The 12033-nt window shown below is 67.3% G+C and overlaps 1 protein-coding gene across 2 annotated transcripts; it reads right to left on the reverse strand.

The window, feature by feature from the left end:
• Positions 1-2245: 2245 nt before the first annotated feature.
• Positions 2246-10673, reverse strand: BCAM (basal cell adhesion molecule (Lutheran blood group)). 2 transcript variants are annotated; one of them, XR_011383921.1, is made up of 15 exons: positions 10514-10673; positions 8832-8953; positions 8251-8479; positions 8077-8147; positions 7885-7981; positions 7368-7550; positions 6950-7086; positions 6599-6755; positions 4488-4603; positions 4248-4395; positions 3984-4120; positions 3701-3888; positions 3451-3595; positions 2799-2907; positions 2246-2680 (listed from the first exon to the last, which is right to left on the reverse strand). XR_011383921.1 is itself a non-coding variant. In XM_070062121.1 (15 exons), exons 1-15 carry the CDS (start codon positions 10596-10598, stop codon positions 2675-2677), a joined length of 1887 nt encoding a protein of 628 aa, XP_069918222.1. In that variant the 5' UTR covers positions 10599-10672; the 3' UTR covers positions 2246-2674. The 2 variants fall into 2 exon arrangements, 1 of the variants encoding a protein (XP_069918222.1); XM_070062121.1 differs by having other exon boundaries at positions 3701-3845; positions 10514-10672.
• Between the last annotated feature and the right edge of the window lie 1360 nt (positions 10674-12033).

Here is a 12033-nt window from a genome sequence, read left to right on the forward strand (position 1 = left end):
GGCGTACAGGTGGGGGCGTGAGCCCTCAAGGGGGCGTGGTCTTCCAGCTCACAAATCTAATCCTCTCCCTCTATTTTTTTATATATACTTATTTGAAAGGGAGATTTACACACACACACACAGAGAGAGAGAGAGAGAGAGAGAGAGAGAGCTTCCATCTGCTGATTCACTCCTCAGACGGCCTCAATGGCCAGGGCTGGGCCAGGCCAAAGCAAAGCCAGGAGCCCAGAACTCCATCTGGGTCTCCCACGTGGGTGGCAGGGGCCCAGGTACTTGGGCCATCCTCTGCTGCCTTTCCAGGCACATTGGCAGGGAGCTGGATCTAAAAGTGGAGCAGCAGGGACTTGAACCAGCACCCATATGGGATGCTAGCACTGCAGGTGGCGGCTTTACCCGCCAGGCCACAGCCCCAGCCCCTCCCCTCCTTTCCTCTTGTACCCAGGCCCTTGGCCAAGGTGGAAGGAGAGGTTGTACTGGGGTGGGTCCAGGCTGCCATCTGTATTCAAATTTCCTGGGATGCTATGCAGATGAAGGACCTTATGCAAATATGTGCCCTTCTTGGGCGGGGTCTGTGTGTGGCTGGGACTCTCCCCTTAACTTGGGGACCAGGTGCTGGGTGGAGAACCCTTCCTCCCGGGAGACCCCCCCACCCAGCCATCTGTTCACTCCCATGAATGCTGACCCACGTGTGCCCTTCGCGGGGCCTCTCGCTGCCCCTGGGCCAGCCCTGGGCCGAGGGACGCTGCTTTGCTCTGCTCTGTGTCCCTCCAGCTTTGGTGCTACGAATAGGCACATGCGCTGGCTTTGTGTAAGACCCTCTCACAGCCACCCTCTGATGCTCCAGGTGTGCATTCGGCCCCACCATGGCAAGAGCAAGAGACCCCCAGAGCAGCCCAGATCTGGCTGACAGGAGGTGCCCACCATCCACGGTTTCCGTCACTGGAGACCAGTCATGGCCTGGGAAACACTAAATAGCAAATTCCCGAGACGAGCAGACTGCAAGTTTGAAACGACTTTCACTGCAGTCTTGCTGTAACTGCTATCTTATCCCCTCTTGTGAGGCTCTCCCTGTGCCTAACTTAGGGATCCAGGAAGTACAGCCCTGTATATGTGGGGTTCAAGGACCACCTGCTTATGAGGACATGAGCAGAGCACAGAGAGATGCTCCGGCACCCACACGTCCTGGGTTGCTCCCTGTTGGTGACGCCCACGCTGCCCTTGAGTCCTGGGCCCGAGGCACGTGGGTTAAAAGCAGGTGCTTGGCCCCCCGTGTGAGGAAGTGCAGTCGCCCCGGCACGACCCGAGTGCCCTCCCTGCGTGCAGCCATTGCTCCCCATCCGCGCACACCCTGGCGAGAGAGGGAGGACACATCTACGCGCCGTACCCCAGAACTCAAGTGATGGGACCATTCGCGCCCTGAGTGTGTGACCCCGCCCCAGCTCCGCCCCTTGCTACCAATCAGATTCGATTTGGCCCAGGAGCTGCCCCGCCCAGAGGCATCACACATCCCACTGTGGTGGTTCCTGTGGTGGGTGGGCTGGCCGAGGGGGCGAAGGGAGTCCCCTGCCCGAGATTAGAGGCCACAGCAGCGTGGGGAAGCCATGGCGGGGGCGTCTGAGGGGAGAACCCCCCTCCCGGCCCCAGGCTCTCGGCCTCGACTCTCACAGCACCCTCTAGAGGCGGCTGTGGGATTTGGCTCCATCGATGATAATGGGGGGGGGAGGCAGGCTCAGGCTGTGACGCCCCGGGGCCACGTTCACGAGTGCCCCCGCCCGTCACCCACTCAGCTGCCCTCGCCAACGACCAATCTCTCTGAATCTGTCTTCCCACCCTCTTCCTCCATCTTCTCTCTGACCCAAGCCCCCTCCTCCCTAGGGACCCCTGGGCTGCAGGAACCCTGACCTGCCTGGAGGAGGCGGCTCCATCCTGACCCCATCAACTCCACAGCTGAAAGAAAGCCCTTTCGAGAGCTCAATTCCCTCGGGGACTCTGGGACTTTTTCCTTAAGGGGACAGCATCCCACTCCCGAGCAGGCCCTGGTCCCGCCCTGGTCCTCAGGGACCGGTGGCATCTCGGCCGCCCTCGCATCTCCCTCCCACCCTCGGCCAGCTGAGTCGCTGTGAGTTCTGTGTCTCCTCTCTCTTCCCATGGCATCAGGCTTTTTCCAAGGTCTTGCGCGGGGTAGGGGAAGCACCTGCGCCCCTCTCCTCGCCCCCTAGAGGCAGCTCTGGCCTGCACAACGGTGTTGACGTGAGACAGCATTTATTCCAGACTCCAGTGTCCATGGATGATGGAGTGGGGCGAGGGCAGGGGCGGGAGCGGGGATCCAGTGTCCGACTATGCAGCAGGTGAGGGGACCAGCAAGGGAGGCAGGAGGTAAAAATAGCCCCGGCCGGCCGGCGACCCTCAGTGCCTCATCCCAGGCCGGGCCCTGGGCTGGGCTCCAGGAGCTATTCTGGGGCCTGGGAGAGTCACAGTCCCTGCAGGAAGACTCCCTCCCAGCCTCCCGCCCCCGCCCCCCGCCCAGGGACGCTGATGGCTGCCGGTCCCTGCCTTGCAGGCAGAGGAAGGAAGGGAGGGGCCGGGCAGGGAGACCGGAGAGGGCGGGCAGGCATTCGGCTGCTTCTCCAAGGCCCCAGCTCCGGTCCAGTGATTGCCTCTTAGTTCCTCGGGCTCAGCACTGGGGAGAGAGCACAGGAGCTCAGCCCACGCCCGCCACTCCCCCATGCCACCTCCCCCGGGCTGTCCCTCTGCCCAGCAGGCTCTCTGTCGCAGGGGGCGACCAGGGCCTCACCCACCTCATCTCCGAAGCCCCCGCTGCCGCCCCTGGCTCCTCCAGAGGCACCTCCCACGAGCAGGCCGGTCTGTTCCGGCCCGGAGTGGCTCAGCTCCGGCTCCCCAGGCGGCCTGCAGGAGGCAGTGTGAGGGGGGCGTTCATGGGTGGTGGTGCAGGGACTGCGCCCGGGTGTGGGTGTGGGCAGGGGGACGAGGGTGGGGCGGCTTCGTGGAGACTGAGTGGGGGGACGCGTGGGAGTGGGCGAGGAGGCATGGACATAGTGAGGGCACTGGGGTTAGGAATGGGGTTGCAGCGGCTTGGGGCGCAGGTCTGGGACGGTCCCGGACTGAAGCCGAGGATACTGGGGCTGAAGATGAGGTTAGGTGAGAACTCGCGTGTGCGGATGGGTGCAGCTGAAGTAACTGCTAAGTCCGGGGGTGACAGACCCGAGTGCAGGAGCTAGGGGAGAGCTGGGCGTGGTGGGGGTGGAGCCGGGCTGGGGCCGGGAGAGGCAACAGGTCTGAGGGTGAGGAGGGGTCGGAGTTGGGACCGCAGTGGGTGCTGGGGTGAGGACGGGCTTGGAGAAGGCTATGGGATTGAGGTGGGGTTCACTTGGCAATGGAGCTGGGGGCCAGGGGCCGGGGTGGAGCTGGGGAGGGGGCGGGGTCACTCACGGAGCCCCCTTCTCCCCGCGCCGGCAGCAGCCGGGGCGCCCCTTGCGTCGCATGCAGTAGAAGGCAGCCACCACGAGTAGCAGGAGGCCCACGCTCACGGCCACAGCCATGACAGCCACTCCGGCCTGCGCGCTCTGGGGGGCCACTGCAAGAGCAGGCAGAGAGGGGAGGGGTCAGCGGGCATGGCCCCGCCCCTGACCCCGCCCCCGCCCCCGCCCTGCGCCTCGCCCTCGGCCCTCGCCCTGCTCACCGGTGCCGAAGTGGAAGACGTGCCGGACGTTCCCGTGGGGGTTGGCGGCCTCACAGGAGACACCGTCGCGGCTCAGGGTGCTGGTCACCTTCAGGGTCAGGGAGCTGATCACCCAGCCCTGCCCGCTGGGGGCCGGCTCTGCTGGCTGTGGAGGCTCGGGTCAGGCCCGGGCCCCGAGGGATCAGGGGCTGGGGGTAAGGGCAGAGGTGAAGGAAGTCCAGTGCCCAGGATGCCCGGGGGGGGGGTGCTGGGGCCGGAGCCAGGGCGGAGGGCGGTCCCTTACGCTGCCACCTAGCTGGCTCCAGCTGAGCTTGGGCACTGGGTAGCCGCGGGCGGAACAGACCAGCGTGACTTCATCTCCTTCTCTCCAGCCGCCCTCTGTCTTGGGCTCAATCTCTTCTGGCCTTAACTCTGGGGACCCTGTGGGTGGCAGGGGGGGAGATGGACCACCGTGAGAGGGAGGGGAAGGAGAGAGACAGGACCCCGTGTAGACCCATCCCTACCCCGACCCTGTTCCCCACCCCCATCAAAGTCGCCCCGCCCGAACCTTGGACGAGCAGCTGGAAGGCCCGGGTGCGGGTGAGCACCTGGGAGGGCACGGTGGGCGCGGAGGCTTCACACACGTAGGTGCCCATGGAGTCGAAGGTGACAGAGCTGAGCGGGAGCATGGGGCCATCCCCCAGCGGTGCCGAGTCCTGGGGAGGGGAGAGGGGGCCGGGCAGGGCCGTGAGGGGGGCGCCGGGCCGACGGGAGGGAGGAGGGGCGGGGGACGGGGCTCCGACCGCACCTTGGTCCAGCGCAGGGCGGGGGCGGGCAGACCGTGGGCAGAGCAGTTCACGGTGGCGCTGCTGCCTTGGAGCAGGGACAGCTCCTCCCCGGCACTCAGCTCCAGGGGGTCCAGGTCTGCGGGGGTGGGCACAGGCCGTCAGCTCCCGCAGCCCCTCGCCAGCTCTGATAGGGGCTCTCTGGGATTGCGGGGGGCGCAGACAGGGCTGGACAACCTCAACAGCGGGAGTGGGGGGCTCCCCCTTCCCCCACCCAGCCAGGCCAGCTTCAAGACACCTGCCCCCTCTTCTCCAGAGTCCACAGGGGAGCCCAAGCCCCTGGGACTCCCAGCCCAAGCCCTTGTGCCCCCCCCCCGGTTCATTATTTGCCCACTAAGCACCAACTGCCCTGTTCTCTTTCTTCTTTAAAATTCGCTTTTTCTCCTCTCCGAGAGGCAGGGTGAGAACGAGCGTGAGAGACAGCAAAAGCCGAAGGTCTTCCATCCCCCAGGGCACTCCTGAGATGATGCCTCCAACAGCCAAGGCTCAGTCAGGCCAAAGCCAGGAGCCTGGATCCCCCTCTGGGTCTCCTCTGTAGGACGCAAGCACTTCAGCCATCCCCTGCTCCTCCCAGGGCGCAGATGAGCAGGAAACGGGATCCGAAGTGGAGCAGCTGGGACTCTGACCGGCACCCGGCCTCAGGATGCAGGCGTCCTGGGGCTTTTCTCCCATTATACAAAGTCGGGTCCTGCCCCAGGCCCTTTGAACCGGCCCACTCTGCCCTGAGCGCTACTCACATCTCCTCATGGGGCCTCCCCGACCCCCTACCAGGAAACGGGCCCCCACGGCAGCTCTGAGGGACTGGTTTCCCAGCTGCCAAGGATGGCAGCTGTCAGCCTGCAGCTGTCAGCCTCTCGGGGAAGAAGCCGCGAGCACCCTTTGCCCAAGGTCACGGCCCCTTCCCTGGGCAGCCGGCACCCGGTGACCGCCTGGCCTGGGAATGTGAAGGCCCAGTCTGCTCGCCCTGATCGTGGACGACCACGTGGCTGTGGGGCCAGCTGTGGCCGCACCGCCTCTCGCTGCCCCAGCTCCTTCCTCCACGCCCGGCCCCGGGGGCCTCCCAGCTTCTGCTTCCCAGGGAGGCTGACTCCAGCACCTCCCCCAGGCCAAGGCCTCCGTGTTATCGGCGGGCGCTGCCCGGGCTCCGCGGCTGCACTGAGGGCATCTGCTGCCCTTGGCCTTGGTTCTCTGTGCCCCTCCTCGTGGGGGAGGGGACCAGCCTGCTCACAGAGGGGTCCCCAGGATCCGGCACAGAGCCTTCCCCAGATAAGCGGTGCCCTGCGGGGGCAGAGCCTGAGCCCAGGGCTGGGGGGCGAACAGCCTGGAAGCCTGGGATCCTAGAATCTGGTCAGGAGCAGGCAGAGAGGGGGCAGCCCGGGGGGCAGGAGTTAAGCCAGCACCTGCTGTGCCGGCATCCCGCACGACAGCTGCTCCACTTCCGATCCAGCTCTCTGCTCCTGCACCTGGGAACGCAGCAGATGGCCCAAGTGCTTGGGCCCCTGCACCCACGTGGGAGACCTGGAGGAAGCTCCTGGCTCCGGCCTGGCTCAGCCCTGGCCATCGTGGCCATTTGGGAAGTGAACCGGTGGATGGAAGACCCCTCTCTCTCTCTCTCTGTCTCTCTCTAACTGCTTTTCAAATAATAAATCTTAAAAAACAAAGAGGGAGAGAGGATGGGAGTGACAATGTGAAGACGGCGGAGAGGAGGGGAGCCCGGGGTGAGGGGGAGGAACCTGGACGGGGAAGAAGGGCGAATGGAGGGTTCAGCTGTCCAGGGAGGCCCTGAGAGCTGTGGCCAGGCACCTGCCTTTCTTCTGAGGGTACTGGGGAGCTACAGCAGGTTCTAAGCGCGTGGCGGGGGGTGTCAGGTGTGTGCGTTGGGAAGAGCTGCTTTGGGCTGGGTAGATTGGAGGGGGCAGGGGCAAGGGTAGGTTCCCAGGTGGAGAGGACCAAAGCAGACACGGGGCATGCAGAGGAAGGGCCGTGCAGGGCCGTGGCGGGGAGGGCCCGTCCTGCGCCTGCGCCTGCGCCCGCACCCGCACCCCACGCCCCGCGCCCGCGCCGAGGCTCTCACAGGCCACGTGCAGCTCCAGGGTCCGGGACAGCTGCGCGTCCTCGGCGGCGTCGTAGTCCTCCACTCTGCAGCCGTAGCGGCCGCTCTGGCTCCGGTGCACGCCCCCCAGGGTCAAGTTCCCCTCGAGATTCGTATCCAGCACTTCCTCCTGCTCGCCCTGGGGGGCCGGAGATGAGGAACCAGGCTTAGGAGCCACCCTGGCCCCGGGTGCGAGCGTCTGGTGGCCAAGGGGTCACCAGATCAGTGTCACACCGGGGCCGGGGCCGGGGCCGGGGCAGGGTCACAGAGGTCACAGAGGCTAGGCGCTGAGGGCCCCCCAAGGAACCCCGGGGTTGGCGGGGGCGGAGTCACCTGAAGACGGAAGAACGTGTACTCAGGGCTGGGGCTGCCGTCCCCCCGGCACAACAGCTGCACGGAGTCACCTTCCGGCACCCAGCCCTCCGCGGTGGCCGGGCTGCCCACCCAGAACTGCACGTTCTCCGTGGGGTCTAGGAGAAAGGCGGCGGGGGGGGGGACGAGAGGGGTCAAAGGTGAGAGGTCATATGCTCCAAAGCCCAGGTTCACACTCCATCTGAGATCAGGCCCCAGAGTCGGAGCTTGTACAGGTCAAGGGTCAGAGGTCAGTGTGAGTTGCGGGGAGCCCAACGCAGTGGGAGAGGGCGGGGCACCCGCTCCAAGGGGTGCAGGGTGCCAAGTGGGGCCCACAAGGCAGGGTGGGGGCTCCCACTCGGGGTCAGAGGTCAGAGGCCAGCGGGAGGGGTGGACTCACAGTGCAGGGTGAGGCGGAACTCAGGGCTGTCCAGGCGGCCGTGCAGGCCGGAGGGCAGGCTGTAGTGGGCGGCGCAGTGGAAGCGGGCGTCGCGGTCGGCCTTGCGGAGCCGCAGGTAGAGCGTGCTGCTGAGGGAGAGCAGGCCCGAGGCCTCCCGCACCCTGCGGCTGGTCATGTAGGCCTCTGGGGGACAGGCGGGGCGTGCAGCCAGGACCCAGGCGGCCGCGGGGAACAGACCCCAACCCCCGCAGAGCCCGAAGCCTCCCAGAGCCGCACCCCTGTCCTGAGAGTTCACCCTCTGGCCACCCTCGGCTCCGTAAGCCCAGCCCTGCCCCTGCGCGGTCCCCGCCCCGCAGTGAGCGCCTCTCCAATTTGTCTCTGCACAGACCTGCTCTGGCCCTGAGCCCCTGTCTGTGTCTCCTCTTTGTCCTGCTTTTCTGCCCTTACAAAGGGGGCAGTGAGCCGGCCCCACCACCCTCCCCCAGCCCCCCGCCCGCTCGGCGCCTGCGCCGCTCACCTGAATTCACCTCCGTGGGCACATCCAGGCGCTGCCCGTCCCGGTACCAGCTGATCTGGGGGACCGGGTTCCCGTTCTGGCTGCTGCAGGTGGCAATCTGAAGGGGTGGTGGGCATCAGCCTGGCCTTGAGCCTGGGGCCTCCTGCCCCTCTGCCCCCAGTGCCCTGGAACCAAATCCAGTCCCCAAGGTACCTCCTGGGCCGACTCCTCCATCACAGACAGCGTCCCTTTGTTGGGGAAGACCTCGGTGGTCTCTGGCTTTGCTACAGGGAAAACGGGGGGGGGGGGAGTCAGGAGTCCCTCCCCTGTGCCCTCCCCTCCCCGCCCACCCTCCTGAAGGCCCCCCCTCCGGGGGCGGACACTCACCAAACACCCGGAGCCGGGCGGTGGCCTCAGCGGTGCCCGCGGCCCCCGCCCTCACCACACATACGTAGTCCCGCTCGTCTCCCACCTGGGCCTCGGCCAGCACCAGGCGCCCACGGGAGTCCAGCTCGTATGGGGGGCTTCGGCCCCAAGAGTCGTGCACTGTGCCCTGGAGCTCAAGGCCCTGTGGCTCTGCCGAGGCCAGGCGGCGGCGGGCCCCGGAGCGGTCGATCTGTGGGTGGGGGTGAGGGGAGGGGCAGGGGTGTCAGGGGTGGCTGCCCCCACCCTCCTCTGTCTCTCTTTTTATTCCGTGGCTTCTTCTGCTTTTCTGCCCCACCCTCCTCCCTGTCTGCCCCCCCCCATCTCCCTCTCCCTCACTCTGTTCCCATCTCTCTCTCTCTCTCTCTCCACCCCAGTGTCCCGAATGCACAGCCTCTGCCCGGCCCCTTTCTCGCGCTGGGCCTCAGTTTCCCCAGGAGTGAAACCAGCGCAGCCCGGTGGATCTCTAGGGGTCCTCTGGGCCCTGAGGGGGGCAGGCGTGTTCGCGGGGGGACCCCGACGCGATCCCCAGCCAGGGCACTCACCAGGAACCACTCCAGCACAAAGTGATCCTGGGCCCCGAAGGGCGTGCAGTCCAGGGTGACCAGCTCCCCTCGCATCACCTCCACCAGGGGGGGCACCGACACGTGCACCTCGGCCTGGGCACCTGTGGGACAGCAAGCGGGCTGTCTGGGAGACCCCTCCCCACGGCACCCCTCGTCCCCACGGCCCCCACTCCCCCTCCATCTCCCATCTCCGCGTCTCTGAGTCTCCTTCCCCTTGCAGCGCCAAGGGCTCCCCCGTGGCGGCCCTGGTTCAGTGTCTCCCACTCCAACAAACGCCCCCTCAAGGGCAGGGCCAGGCCGGGCTCAGCCCCTTGCCTCAGGCACCCCAGCCCAGCGGGGCCAGGCTCTGACTGGGGAAGTGGAATCCGGGTTGTCCCTGTCTGGTCTCCATTTCTGCAGGTGCAGCGCCCAGCCTGGGGCTCCATCTCTCGGGCCCTGGGGCTCTGTCTGTCTGCTCTCTCATGCGTGGGGGGCTGGGGTGTGGGCTGCTGCGGCTGGGCCTGGAGCTGAGGGCTGAGGCGGGATGGGTGTGTGGGGGTGGTGAGGGGGGACAGGGCTGGGCAGGTCTCAGGAATGTGGGAGGGACAGGCTGGCTGAGACCTGCCCGGCTTGGCGCCAGAGCCCCCTACCCGCCCCTCAGCCTCAGTCTCTTTAATGGGACAGAGAAGAGGGTAAGGTGACTGCCTGCAGATGGACCAGGATGGCCGTGGGTCCTGGGTCCCGGGGCCGGAGGGAGCTGGGCGCCTGGATTCTGGGGTCCTGGGGGGGGGTCTCCCACTGGGGTCCTGGCAGAGACAGCACTTCTGCCCACAAAGCCACCACGCCCTTTCACCCTCGGGCTGCCAGCCTGGCACGGGCTCCGGGTTCTTAGACCCTCCCTTCCTTCCCCGCCCAGCCTGGCCCGGCCCAGCCCCACCCCTGGGGACCCACTATTTACCAGGCCTGTGCCAGGGGCCCGGACTCCCAGGCCCCCACCTCTGGCCTGCCCCTGGGGCCAGTGCCGGTGCCCAGGGCTGGGTCCGAGTGGCGGCCGGCCAGGGCAGGCAAGGGCTTCCTTGCGCTCTCCCCTGGCTCCTTCATCTGTCAGCCCCTGTGCCCAGCCCCGGGGGCCTCCTCCCGCCCCACACAGGTGTGTGGATTTATGTGGGCCCCAGGAAGGGGCGGCGCGCGGAAACACTTTGTTCCAATGTCATCGCCCAGGGCTGCCACTCCCGCCCCAGCCTGAGTCAGGCGGGTTCTTCACAGGTTGGAAACAAAATTTGTCCGTAACCCCACAGCAGGGTCCCTGGCTTCTCTGGGCTGGGGGAGGGTGTCCCTGATCTCGGGGAGAGGCCCTGGAGTCCTGTGAGTCCTGCGGGAAGGGGGCCTGCACCCCTGCTGGGAGGGGCCGCCGCACGGGGGCCCCGATTTAGTGGGGAGGGGCTGACTTCTCAGGCTGCCCCGATCCGTGCTGTGGTCTCCTGCCTGGCCAGTCCCGAAGCCTCTCCTAATAAGGGCACCTCCCGACGCCGTTATATTCCCTATCCCTGGGGTCCCCACCTTTTGCTTCCAGGGACCTGCGAAAGCCCCTTCCCCTTGCTTTCCCGGAGTCCCCAGGGGCCGCACCCCCTACCCGCCCTGCCCCGCGCCCAGTCCCGCCTTGCTTTCAGCCCGAGCCGTACCTGGGTGTGCGGCCAGCAGGAGCGCCAGCAGCAGCAGCAGCCGCGGGGCCCTGCGCGCCCGGGCCCAGGCGTCCGGGGGCTCCATGTTCGCGGCGGCGGCGCTGACTGAGCCCGGGCTGCAGCTCGGCCGCGGCGGGGCTGGGAGCGCGAGGCCCCGCCCCCCGGAGGCCCCGCCCCGCCCCGCCCTCCGGACCCCCCTCGTCCCCCCAGGACTGGGCGCGGGGCCAGGACCTCCCACTGCCCAGAGCGGACCTGCCAACGCCCCGCCCGGCGCGGGGCTCCCTCCGCCCCCAGGGCCCGGGACCGTCCGGGCTTTGGCTGACCGGCGCCCGCGGCGGGGCCCTGAGCGGCCGACAGGTCCAGCCCGTGCCCCGAGCTGGCCCCTCTGCCCCTCGTTCCGGCCTGGGGCCTCGCGGCCTCTTCCCTGTGATGAGTGACCCCGCTACAACCAGTGGCCTGGCCTGACCTCCGCCAGGGTTAACCGGTAGCCCCCAGCATCTCCGGGGGCCTGCCCTGACCCCTCCCCAGCCAGGGGCCCCCAGCCGCCGCGTCTCCGGCTCTGCGCTGTGATGTCCTCCCCCGCGGCCAGTGCGCTGGGCGCTGCCCTCCTCCTCCGGCCAGTGGCCCGGAACCGTTGTTCAAGGCTTCTCTCTAATGGTCTTCAATCTCTCAATCTCAATTCCGCCTCGGCCTGCGATCACAGCGGGGCTGGAGGGGGTGCTGTCTCCCAGCTCTCCCGCCTGGCCGGCTCGCCCCCCCCCATCCAGGGAATCTCAGGAATGCCACCCTCCTTCCTTCTCTCCCCTCCTTTCCCTCCGACCTTGGGGGAGGGGAGGAGAACCAGGCTGGCAGGAGCAGGTGAGTGGGGGAGGGGCAGAGGCCAGGGCACCTGCCGGGAAGGGGGAGGAGCCCTGCCAGTCCTCCCAAGGGAGGACCACCACGCAAGGCTCCTCGCAGGCCAGGTCCATCTAGGACAAAATCCTCAGATTGCGGCCTGAAGGTGGGGTGGGGTGGGGAGATGTCGCTGGTCACCTGGGAGAAGTTACAAGGACCCTGGCCAGAGAGGGGTGGCTGGTCCCGCGGTGGGGGGGGGCTCCTGGAGTCTGGGCTCTGCTGGACAGGGAGGGAGTGTCTCCTCTTCAGAAAGCCCCCCTGCCTCCTTGGCTGTGTCGGGGTCCCCCTCAGGACCCCCCTGCACACTCTGGGTGGTCCCCATCATTGGGCCCTTGAGGGCGGGGTCAGGGCTGCCACAGTCACTGTGGTGCCCCCCTGCCTCACCGGAGATAAGAGTGCACACACAGCGGGTCTGCAGACTGTTATGGCGGGCCACACGTGCTGGCAGATCCCGTCCCAGGCCAGGACAGCCCCAGGAGCTGCCTGTCCCTCAATGCCTGGCCCTTCTGTCCATGGCGTGCGCACCTGCTGCTTGGGCCCGACCTGCGTGGTGCCCCCTTGCCAGCCATACCCGCTTCCTGCCTGCAGTCCTGGCCAGGGAGGAGGACGCATGGAATATCGGGAAG

Source organism: Oryctolagus cuniculus, chromosome 18, assembly GCF_964237555.1.
Source record: "Oryctolagus cuniculus chromosome 18, mOryCun1.1, whole genome shotgun sequence".
Classification (NCBI taxonomy): Eukaryota; Metazoa; Chordata; class Mammalia; order Lagomorpha; family Leporidae; genus Oryctolagus; species Oryctolagus cuniculus.

Bases quoted from the DNA above. Each gene is read 5' to 3' on its own strand.
- BCAM (XM_070062121.1), bottom strand. From the start codon at position 10,598: ATGGAGCCCCCGGACGCCTGGGCCCGGGCGCGCAGGGCCCCGCGGCTG. The intron at 8,148-8,250 runs GTGAGTGTCCGC...TTTTCCCTGTAG, and splicing joins CGCCCGGCTCCGGGTGTTTG to CAAAGCCAGAGACCACCGAG. The intron at 2,908-3,450 runs GTGAGTGACCCC...TGCCTCCTGCAG, and splicing joins CGCGGGGAGAAGGGGGCTCC to GCCGCCTGGGGAGCCGGAGC.